Raw genomic sequence first — 12,020 nt, 5'->3', positions numbered from 1 at the left:
GCCATGCGCTCGTGCGCGGAGACCTACTTCGAAAAACCTCGGTTCCTCGTGGTTCCAAACCTCGGAAAAACTCGGGTCGACGTTCGGCCGCTCGTGGGAACGACGTACGGTGTCCTCCCGCGGCCGGGGACGCCACGTCTCCTGTCCTGGACCTTGTGGTCTTGCCGAAGGAGGCGCGCGAGCGTGCATCGCGTTGATGCACGTGGTACTGCGCGGTCGGCGCTGCGCCGCTTCCGTCGCGGCTGCGGGAACTCTGGGCAGTGTTCTGCGCCGGCGTGGCGCCGCCTATCGATCTAGGGGGGTTATAGTCCCGCGAGCGCAGCAGGGATGCCGCTGACTGGGGGACGGGAAGCCACCATGAGCGTCCGCCGAGTCCGAGGCTCCTTCAGGGGCTCGCTGCGCCAGTACGTGAGCGGCGAAACGGCCAAGAGAAACCCCGTCCGACACTTCCAGTGGGTCTACCAGAACGACGAGTGGCGAATCGCTTACGGTGAGGAATCGCCCGCGGGCCCTGTATTCTCGTCCGTCGTTCTTCTGACCCCCCGGACCACACCGTCCTTGTTGCAGATGACGGCGACGAGGTGTCCCTCATGTTTGCCAAGTTCGAGGTAAGGCACGTCTTCCCCTTCGGGCTGAGTTCGAGCTGTTTCGCCGGGGGGTTTCTCGGGGTTGGGGTTTCTGGAGTGGGGGTCCGATGTAGGGCAACCCCCCCCCTCTCCCTCCCCCCCTGCCACCCCGCGACGGACATTGCGGTTGTGTGCCCTGTCGAGCTCGCCAGAGAGCGGGGCTGGCTCCGACTTCGGGGTCGCGGCCTCTGGACGGTCGGTCGCTGGAGGCCCGGAAGCCTCTCGTCCACTCCAGAATCCGATTCGTATCGACGCAGTAGTGTTCTAGCTCGATGGCGACACTGTTGCGCCGCCGTCGTCTGCCAATACGGGATGAGGTACAGACACACGGCGACGACGGCGACGCTCTTCTGCGAGTACGTCGACTGACGGCGTTGTGGCCTGCGCAGCGGCTCCCCATGAAGGACTTCGGCGCCGAAGTGAGGGCATCCATGGACGTGGACCAGTTCCTCATTCAAGCCGTGCTCCTGCTGGATGTTCAGGAGACATCGCTCGAAGGCATCGTGGACAAGATGCTGCAGAAGGTACGCACCGTCTCCTATCTCGCTTTAAGAGCGCCTGTTTTACGTGTCTGTGAACGCACGTAGCTCCTAGATAAGGGCCTTCTTGCTTTACGTTCACATTGAGACGCCTGGAATCCATGGAAAGACGAGATAGGCGCCGAATAGCCTGAAATGTTACGGTGCTATAAGCGTTCACTGTAGTCTGACTTAAGCGTGCGTTTCTTCCGGAGGCTGCGTTTTGCACTTCAGTTGATTTTCTGTGCCTAGTTATTAATAAAACTTTATGCCGTAAAAAAGTGACGAAGAACATGATGTACCTGCGAACTGTACTGTACACAAAAGTCAGTGGCTATTTCTAGGCAGCCGGCTTGTAGTCGCACAGGGATTGCTCAAATAGTCGCCTTTGAGTTGTAATCGTATTCTTAATTCGCTTATAACGAGAGACATTTCCTTCCGTGTAAGTGAATGGTTCTGAAGTTGCAGCCAAAGTGTTTCATCTTTGGAACTCGACTATGACGTTGATTAACGTTAGGAGTTCTTGTGTTAGCCAATACTGACGTGTGTGGCTTTCACAGCTCATTCAGCCATGTCCATAGTGCACGTTTGCATTTTGGACATGTTTGTCGTCTGCATTATGAATCGGGAAGTCGGCTTGAACGTCCAATTTCGCAAAGAAAAAAGAGAGAGAGAAAAAAAAAAAAGAAGCTGTCGTACTCGAAGTGCGGTGGCGCAAGTGCTATAATCGGTCGCGCCGCATATCCAATCTTTTGTGCGCAGCCAGTCGCTGGTGGCGTAGTCATCATTCACAAAATGAACGGCGCTTTGGCGTATCGAATCGATATATCAATGCCGTCATGTCAAAGCGTTTCCCGCCGTACGCATATTGCGAAAGCTTTTGCCAGCATTTAGCTTTTTTTTTGTGTGCTTTCGCTCTTAACAACCAAGTGCGACGGTGAAGCACGCTTGCCGGTTGCTAGCTAGCCGAACGGAAACAAACTCTTTTTCAACACGCCGTCTGGCAACATTGACTCTTGTGACGCGGGAGATTATCCGTGCGCATGCGCAACGGTAGCAACAGGGCCTCGCCATTTTTGTTCATCGTGTCTTTACGCTGCCGTATCTTTAGTCAATAACTAACAATGTGAAGTTGATGTAATGACGCGTTGTGATTTCTAACACTCCGCGGTGCTGTTTCTCTGTTGTTTACAACAGTGGCGGGCGAGATTTCGCCATCGAAGACACTTTCATGTTTGTCAATAGATGGCGCCAAATGGAGTCAATAGAACGTGTGACTAAAAATCTAAGGCGCCTGAGAAAACATCTCCACACAATTCTCTACTTTCGTTGGTAAAATTTTATGGAGGTAACGAAAACAGAGAATGCTTCCCCCTCCCCCCCCCCCCCCTCCCCCGCAAAAGAAAATTGTGCCCGTGTATTTATATTTCTGTGAGTTTCCTAGGGCACCTTGCCATCCAGAACAGGCCAGTTTTATTGACTAAATCAGAATTAACCATGAAAATCAAGCTTCTAAAAAAAAAGCAATTGAGTGTCCCTTTAAATTAGTATATCGTGGTCATGCGTATGTAAGATACCGAATTTCTCTTACTATAAAATATACATATCCATTTTAATGCACAAGGCGGTTTGAGATAGGAGCATACAAAAGCATTTTTTTCAAGTAAGGTATAAAGTCATATTTTTTGCTTACAATGTGCGAAGAAACGAAAGCAAAAGCTGGAGACGGTCGCGCAATGCGGGTGGAACGGTGCCGTCGCATGCCTGAAGACGGGGATGCGACGTGGTTACTTCTCATTGCCGTCGTGGTTGGCGCCGTGGACGCCACTGACGACCGTCACGGGTGCTCAGTGATCCTCGAAGTGAGTGGATAAGCGCGGTGGAAGTTTCTAAAACCATCCGACATTAGGCGTAACAACTGGATACTGCCAAAGTGGGATTTCGCATAACGCGAGGAATGTTCGGAAACAACTTTTTGAAGCAGACGACACGAAGGTTCTCCCTTCTTCGCGCCATTCTTGGCGGGATGCCAGGGCTGCCTTCTTCGCTCTCTTCGCGCGCAACGGCCGACGGGAAATCCCGACTTCCCTCTCCTCGCGCCAAGAAGGGAGGGAAGGGCGACGACAGCGCACGAGCTCGAAATCTCTGCAAAGTGTTACCCGAAAAGTATCGTTAAAAAAGAAAATAAAAAAAGAGAGAGAGAGAGAGAGAGAGAGAGAGATTTGTGTTTTTCGTGTCGCAAAAAGTAAACGAAGCGTCCCCGAACGCTTAGTCTTCACCCGACATCGCTAGCGGTTTGGATAAGATTTTTTAAGTTTGAGGAAATACCATTACCTCAACTCAAAAAAAAAAAGAGGCGAATTTCGAAAATTTTAACTGAGAAAAGGGCGGCCAACGGATAATCGATCAACATGAATTGCGTCTGCCGCAAGGAATTATTGGCCCCCATTTCTCAGTGAAAATTCGTTTCGAAAATTCCTTTCGCTTTTCAATCAGAGAACGCTAAATTCTGAGAGCTTGTAACCTGGTTCTAAACGTGCTACATTTTGCCGGAATTTGGGCTTTCGGAAATCGTAATTGATTTCTGCAATGCGAAAAGCGCGGTTTCTTTTTTTTTTTTTTTTTTTTTCTTAGGCACCCGCGGTACGTTCCTCTCCAGATTGTGCGTATGTGTGCTTATTACAGAAAACTAAATACGAAAAGCATAAATTGGCGTCTAATGCGTGTGTGTCTGTGTGTGTGTGGGGGGGGGGGGGGGGGGGAGGAGGGGGGAGTTGTTTTTTGGTGACTGAAGGCTAAACAGAAAGGATCAACAAAAACATTTCCGGCAAGAAAAGGTTGACTCTTATTTGCGCAGCAGTGTTGTCTCGAAACTCACTTACTCTGTCCTTGATACTTTCACGTTCACATAAACTAATAGCAAGACACATGGAATACGTTGTTGTTGTTGTTGTTATTCTTGTTTTGTTACATTCTTTAAACGAGTATAGGCTTACTTTTAAGATATTTATCTGCTCAACGAGACTTCCTCGACTTTAGTTCAAATATTCTCCATCTCGCGAGACGTCTAAATGGCTATCGAGAGCACAGGCGCGCAGTTGGATGTTTTGTTTACACGAGCACTCGCGCAAGGTAAGGGCATTCTAAGTCTCCTACTAGCTAGAGCGGAGCTAGTTGGTTCATACCTTTGGGTGGTGCCATCTGAACACATATAAACGCACAAATAGACGACCGCTGGTTGTCCATTTGTGTTTTCATGTGTACTCAACTGGCACCACCCGAAGCCATTCAAAGGCCACGCGCTCAATTCATCTCAAACCACAGCGGCGCGTAAGTATATATATATGGGTGGTTTCATCTCAAATCGTGCAGGCAAAAAGGGTCGAATTTTTAATTTCGATGAAAAAAATATATGTTATGGCGCCGTTTCTAAAACCGCAGTCGACACAAACCGCAAGTTCGTCGGATTTTTTGTTCTCGACTTGTGAATTTTTAAAGAGGCCGCGGCGAAAAGCAGTGTTTTTCACACCTGTCGTGGGTCGGATGTTTCGCTTGATCTCCCGCCATGGATTTTCAGTCCACATCATATTATCTTTTTTGAAGCACTCTGTGGACACATTCATTTAAAAGGCTCCAATACCATGAAATAATTTTAGGCCTTTTGCTTTTTTTCTGTAAAAATGTCAAAAACGCCTCCTCGGTCAATTGTTGACGAACTTTGACAATTAATTACTGGCGATCTACTTGGGTTACACCGATTTGTTTTATGTCCACGGAGAGCCCAGAACACGCTCTTTGTATTTATTATAAAATGCCTTGGCTGTATAAAATATCCTTTGCGGTACGTTTACGTTAATATTATGCAAAAACCAAAAAGTACCATTTTTGAAATTGATTTTCTCAAAAAACCCATTTTTTTTTATGTTTTCTATTTTTTGTTCAAATGTAGATATGATAGTTGTCTACACGAAAATCAAGCCTAGAAGGTGTATATTTTGTTTGCATGTTTTATATTTAGGCCTCAATATCGGAAAAAGACGTCTTTGTTTTGCGAGACCTAAGTCAGACATAGCGACCCATGCGTCTCTATGAATTGTGAAAAAGTTTTCTTGAATTTCCTTCGGCATTTTGTAATCAATTATAAACGGATTTTGTGGTATTGAATATTTATGTATGTTTTGATAAGAGCGGGAACCATGAGATACATATTTAACCAAATCAGCAGGCCTAGTAGACTTTCAATAATCAAAAAGCACAGACGTTCTATTGTTTCGATTTATAAACCCCTCAAAGTAAACTAGCACGACTTGCTATTAGCTGTCATATTACTAAGACAAAGAAAGTCACCACATCGTCGATATATTATATACAATTCTTTACGAAACCAAACACTGGGGCTTGTTCACCGCACATCGCACAGGTCACCAGGGAATGTCCTTTCACTTCCGTAATAGTACACAAAAGCGGTGACACAGAAATGGTCCGAAACACACAGAGAGTGTGTCATGGAGAGCGGTATGAAATAAAAATCAATAAATAGGAATTAAATAGCCCAACTCCGATCTTAACGAAAATTGCGTTAAAAAAAAAAAAAAAGTATTTAGGTTCGAGCGGTGGCAAGGCGATAGGTCCACGCCTGGTGGAGAGTCAGACAAAGAAGTCGACGGCACGTAAAGGCAAAACAAACAAAAAAATCAATAATTTAATAAAGACGGGAAAACTCAGCCGCACATGGCAAGAACAAAAACCGGGCATTCCCTAAACGGGACGCAACCAAATGCGTGCGAACACGCTCTCTACACCACCGCCAGGCCGCTAGGCCATGACGAAATAAACCCAACAACTGAACAGTGCTAACAAACAATTAGTAAGAAAACAATGAAAAAAAAAAAAAAAACGTTCAGAAAAAAACGCACCCGAGAAACAAAGTTCAGCGGGGCGAAGAAACACACGCGAGTCGGTCCCACGACATTGAAGTCTGGCATGATGACGGCGTCCAGATGATGCTCGAATCTGTTCCTCCCTCTATTACGTACATCCACGACGGCTGTGCGGAACAGTGGATGTACGAAAGAAAGTGAAGAATAGATTCGAGCAGGCGATGCGCGAGAAGGTAACCGAGACTATGCTTCAAGCTTCATATCGGGAGAGGAGCTTTCGAGGTAGTTTCTGCAGTTACTCAAACTTTCTCTTTCCCCTTCCCTTTTTCAAAAGAACACGTCAGCCGGCGCTAACGTTTCATCTCGGGAGAAGCCCACTCTTCACAAACGGTTATAGTTGACAAGGAGGCTGACTTCGACCCAACTAGTCTCCGGGCACAATACAAACACAAGTATATTTACCAACACGCTCGTTTTAATGTCAGTCTCCGGGCTTTGCTGTTTCCAAAAGAGATAACCCGTTATAAGGATAGAACGAGCGGGTTGGTGGGGTAATTAAACTTAAACACTCCCTTCTCGTTTTCTTCCTCAAGTTTAATAGATAACCCTTCGGTGCTATCGGATCTCCCCGGAGAGAGAGAGAGAGAGCACGGCCGTTTCAAGGTAAGGATAGGGCGCTCGAAGCTAGGGCAAACAGGCGGTATCGTTTCACGCATGCACGGATGGCTGGTTTCAAATTGCCCCACATCGCTAACGAAACCAGCCCATCTTCGTGTGTGCGTCTGCGGGATTTCTGTCCCGCGCCGCCGGTTTCAGCGCGCACGCGGCGTTGTTTTGGCTGGCAGAACAGTTGTTGACCGTCGACATTGTAAGGCCGTAGTGTCCTCATCCTTTCAGGCAACGATTCCTTTGCTTTCCCTTGTGCAATACTCTGACAGACTCCTCCTGGGTGGCTGTCACTGTTCGCCGCGTCAACGACAAAATCGTACCATTTCACTCCTCATGACACAGGGTGCTCTGCTCGCTTTACTGTCACGGGCCGTCCCATTTAACACAACGAGAGCGAAAGGTCGTGGTCATCTGCTGGCTCCGAAAGGGCGGGACGTTCATGCAGGCCACTGGGGGCCCCGAATCAATAAGACGTCTGCCGACTCCTACACGTTAAAAATTTACGACACCTGCTGGTCTGTTAAGAAGTGTTGCTTTCTCTTTTTGGAACTCCTCCGATGTAGCTTGCCGCCTATAATAAACATTAAATAATCAATAAATATATCAGGGTGGAAATACTGTATTTCATTTTTATGTGGGAACGTTGAAAAAAAGAAAAATCTATTTCCAAGCTTGTGAAGACGCGCAATTCGCAAGTCCATTTCGAGCCGTAAAAACACGTTTTTGTACGATATTGATGCTTAAATGTAGAACATACAAACAAAATATACACTTTCTAGGCTTGATTTTCGTGTAGACAACTATCATGTCTACATTTGAACAAAAAATAAAAAAAATAAAACATGGGTTTTTTGAGAAAATCAATTTCAAAAATGGTACTTTTTGTTTTTTTTCATAATATTAACGTAAACGTACCGCAAATGATATTTTATACAGCCAAGGCATTTTATAATAAATATAAAGAGCGTGTTTTGGGCTCTCCGTGGACATAAAAAATATCGGTGTAACCCAAGTAGATCGCCAGTAATTAATTGTCAAAGTACGTCAACAATTGACCGAGGAGGCGTTTTTGACATTTTTACAGAAAAAAAGCAAAAGGCCTAAAATTATTTCATGGTATTGGAGCCTTTTAAATGTGTCCACAGAGTGCTTCAAAAAAGATAATATAATGTGGACTGAAAATCCACGGCGGGAGATCAAGCGAAACATCCGACCCACGACGGGTGTGAAAAACACTGCTTTTCGCCGCGGCCTCTTTAAAAATTCACAAGTCGAGAACAAAAAATCCGACGAACTTGCGGTTTGTGTCGACTGCGGTTTTAGAAACGGCGCCATAACATATATTTTTTTCATCGAAATTAAAAATTCGACCCTTTTTGCCTGCACGATTTGAGATGAAACCACCCATATACATATATATATATATATATATGCATGCTCATGATTTTCACTTCTCTAAATATTGCCGATCGATACGCGCCTGCATATGCGGTCCGTAGGGAGCTGCCATTTTGCAGCTGGCTTGTGGCATTCGTCTGATAGTACAATTTTGCTAGGACGTTCTCACAATTACCAGAGTGGCGCCCCAACGGGGTGCTTACCCCCACTGTGGCCAGACTTGCTTTCGAAGCGTGACTGCTTGCAAACGTTAGACCGAGTGAATTACGTGGTTTACAACAGGCGCACCACAGAGTTCCCCCGCTTGTAAAGTTATCTTGAGAACAAGGGCATCCTGTGGCAAAGGTTTTGTCGCCGCGCAACCAGCTTGTGTAAACGTCTTCGTTGCTTGCTTTCGCTCCGTCTGAGAACCTCACTGGTGCAGGCAGAAAAGAGGGTAAGGGGGAGCAGACTCTCCCAAACTAATACAACCCCTCCCTCTCGAAAAAAAAAAAAAAAAGATCTGGCCATGTTACTGTAAGGTCTAGCTTCATTTGGGCGACAAACAATGCACTTTGACAGTTCACAAACACAAACAGAAATCTCTTTTAGTACTCGAGCAGTTTTCCCCAACAACGCCTGTTCACGCACATGGACTTCATCTTTTAGGTGGTATTGGTCAATGTCGCTCGCCCTTGTTTTGCCCCGTCTATAGATTTTTTTTTTTTTTTTTACTTTTTACCGTTTTAATTCTTAATTAATTATGTTCGCCAACCACCCCATCTGGAGCCGCATGACTGGGTACGTGGGTAAACAATCATAAAAACAAAAATTCTAACAAAGAAATGGTTAAATGCCCGAATAGGACGTCGCAAAATAAACTCTCCTCCATCCAACACACCTCCAGAATTTTTCGCGCCAAGTCCACAAACCACGGTGTAAACACAAACCCATCCCTCTCGCCCCCTCAAGGAACACTCCAATTTTGTTTACACCTCCCAGATTGAGGATCCTGAGTAAACCCTGATAACACCCCAAGAGTGCTCTCCCGCATTATACCTTCACGGTGTTGGTGAACACCTCGAAAAAGGGCTCTGACGACCCTAACAGCGTCCTGCGCTCAGAGATATGGGGTGTAGTACTTACACTCATTGTCCCTTATATAACACTCCAAAACTGCTCGACGTTCAGTACAGTGACGTCAAACTGACGATAGAAACTTTTTACCAGCGGCTTGATAGCTGTGTGATGTAACTTACAGAGTACCTAATGTACGCATCAAAAGACTGCAAAAAAAAAAAAAAAGTTATGCAGCAGGGTCAACAAACCCTTCAGTGTTTTCCTCTAGTATTTAATGCGTATACATTAACTAGTTTTAATAAGTTGTATCACTCGAATGTAGGGAGAATTCACTGGACGCCATATCTGAGGGCGCTGTTTTGAGCGCATGCTCATAACGAGCTCCCATTAATAGGCTGCTAAGACCGGAAATCTTGATTGCGCGGAATACACGCTGCAAAAAAAAAAAAAAAAAAACTGCGGAAGCTGGCCATCAGCACGCGCTCGGAATTTGTGCACACAACTGTGGCCTCCAGTGAACACTCCTTACTAGAGAGTTTTAGTAGATCGTTCCGAAACCTCCGATAGCCCCGATAACGATACTATGCATGCGCAAGGGAGGCGGTGGCGGAGTATCGGGTATCGTTATCGGAGTCATTAGAGAGTTTTAGTAGATCGTTCCCATGACTCCGATAACGATATCCCGATACTCCGCCACCGCCTCCCTTGAGCATGCATTGTATCGTTATCGGGGCTATCGGAGGTATCGGAACGATCTACTAAAACTCTCTATTAGAACGATCTACTAAAACTCTCTATTAAGCCGTTCGTGAAAGTTGCATGGTCGGTTCGACGTTACTGGACTGAACGTCGAATTGTAGTTTTTGGGGCAAGGGGTTAAGTCCCACACCTGCTATTTCTGAGAGTGTAGAGCTGAACTCCATACGTCAACACAGATTTTATCGTTGGTTTGCATACGTTTTTACACGACCAAAGACAACAAATACTGGCGCATCCGCAGTGAAGCACACACGAGACTTTTATCACGACACTTGGACTGTCGCGCCGCCTCGACAAGACAATTGAATGACTCTCATTTTGCCAGAGACCGCGAGTCGGCAGTTATTAAGGTTACGATCACGTTTCCTCTTTTGCCGTCAATATTTCACGTGAAGCATAATTTCTCGACGTGGTTCAAGAAATGTATCTATGGTAAAAATTTCTGATACAGGCATTAAAGGAGCTGTGCAACAGTTTTAGTACATTGCTTAAATATTTTGGGAGTTGGTGCCTCGACCTTTCTGAAGTAAAGAACGGAAAGCCGCTTTTGCCTACATGTCCTAGTTTTTATCTTAAAAATTGACAAAGATTGAGGTTTTCGGCACCCTCTCAACTAATTCACCATCTTCCGAGTCACGTGCGCTTTGACGTTAGTGGAGGTCCCGCGGGGTTCCGGTGAAGCTCTCTCTCTAGAGGCATCAGTGAGCAGCGAGAACTCACCCGCTCGCGACCACGTGACCACGTGCTGGCGCAGCGCGAACAATATGGTGAGAGGAGGAAAGTCTCATCCGGGTCCGGCCCCGGCCATCTCCGCCCGACTCTGTCCCCTTTCCCCTCCGGTTTCTTGCGATTGTTCGAGGTAGCAGATAGAGCTGACGGTTTTGTTGACCTCTGATAGATGGCGCCACTAAAACTCCGTGTAATAAAAGTTTTGTCGATGATACCAGGTTTTTGGCGCATTTATATTTATGTTGGAACGACAAGATTCGTAGAAAAATTACTTTTCATCGAGCAGGTATTTGCACAACTTTCTATCTTTTTACAGCACCCCCATTGACGTCATGCCGCGTGGGTCTCGTGGCCGCCGCTCGCGGCTGCAGGTCGAGAAATATTCTGGTTTTTGCCTCGCAATTACGCGGCGGAATCGCAACGTTTCGAAGGAAGGAGGTGTGTTTTCTGTCCTTTGTGACAAGAGAAACAATGTTAAAAGTAGAAGATGCAAATTCTTTCAACGTTAAAATCGTTGCACTGCTCCTTTAAGCTGCTTGAAGCGGCATTGTCGCGTCGACTGCACGGCAACACCCTCTTCTGTACCCTTTTTACACCAGTGTTTTGCACCCTACTTGGTGTATCGCTCAAAATAAGAGTGCTGAAAGGGGTTAGCTGTGGGTGCAAGTGTCTATAACTCCTTTTTAACACACTCAAAGGTGTAAACATGTAGTGCGCGGCTCTAATAGGCATTTAGGAAGAGAACAAGTGCAGCTCAGAAGCCGAGGAGGATTAGTGAATGGTGACAGTAGTGGAGACAATGATGGAGAGAGTTTGAAAAGGTTTTGCATTCATTTATTTATCCTTAGTTTGTCCAAGTGGAGCTTTTCTTTTTTAGAACTGTCTGTATGTGCGGAGTTGTGACTTGCAGTTGGGCAACATAATTATTTTTTAAGGTCTCACACTACACACAAAGTGTGAGTTTGAGACCATGCAGCCTGTGCATTTTGTTTGTTTGTTGTGTATTGTATGTGAACAACCAACCAAATCGTCTTTAGATTCGTCTGAAAAAAAAAAATGTGATAGCTCTGTTATAAAAGTAACTAAGTTTCTTTTAAAAAAAAATTGAATTTTTCAATTTGCAAAGGTTTATCTAGCACTTGTTTAGGACATTTCAACCTGACTCCTATTCTCCCGCCCGCATCCTTAGAGATGATGTAATTTATTTATTTATAAATAAATACATAAATTATTGATATTAAGTGCATTTCCTAAGATTGAAACGTTTCCTGGAACGAATACCTTTTGAGTATGATGTGCATGCACGGCGGTGTTTCTTATTATATACCTCTCTATGAACAGTAAGGCAATGCTTATTCAATCTGGATGCTGTTAAGAACAGG

The 12,020-nt window shown here is 45.6% G+C and overlaps 1 protein-coding gene across 1 annotated transcript in view; it reads left to right on the top strand.

The window, feature by feature from the left end:
• The first annotated feature begins 357 nt into the window (after nt 1–357).
• Nucleotides 358–12,020, top strand: part of LOC115315625 (sodium bicarbonate transporter-like protein 11) — a 34,975-nt gene continuing 23,312 nt past the window's right edge. Inside the window, exons 1-3 of the mRNA XM_029974836.4 lie at nt 358–490; nt 568–608; nt 1,016–1,150. Of these exons, the coding sequence (XP_029830696.3) occupies nt 358–490; nt 568–608; nt 1,016–1,150 (309 nt within the window). The remainder of the gene's footprint in view (nt 491–567; nt 609–1,015; nt 1,151–12,020) is intronic.

This window comes from Ixodes scapularis, unplaced genomic scaffold (assembly GCF_016920785.2).
Source record: "Ixodes scapularis isolate PalLabHiFi unplaced genomic scaffold, ASM1692078v2 PGA_scaffold12__126_contigs__length_90152505, whole genome shotgun sequence".
Taxonomy (NCBI): Eukaryota; Metazoa; Arthropoda; class Arachnida; order Ixodida; family Ixodidae; genus Ixodes; species Ixodes scapularis.
This window is presented reverse-complemented; position numbering and strand designations above follow the sequence as displayed.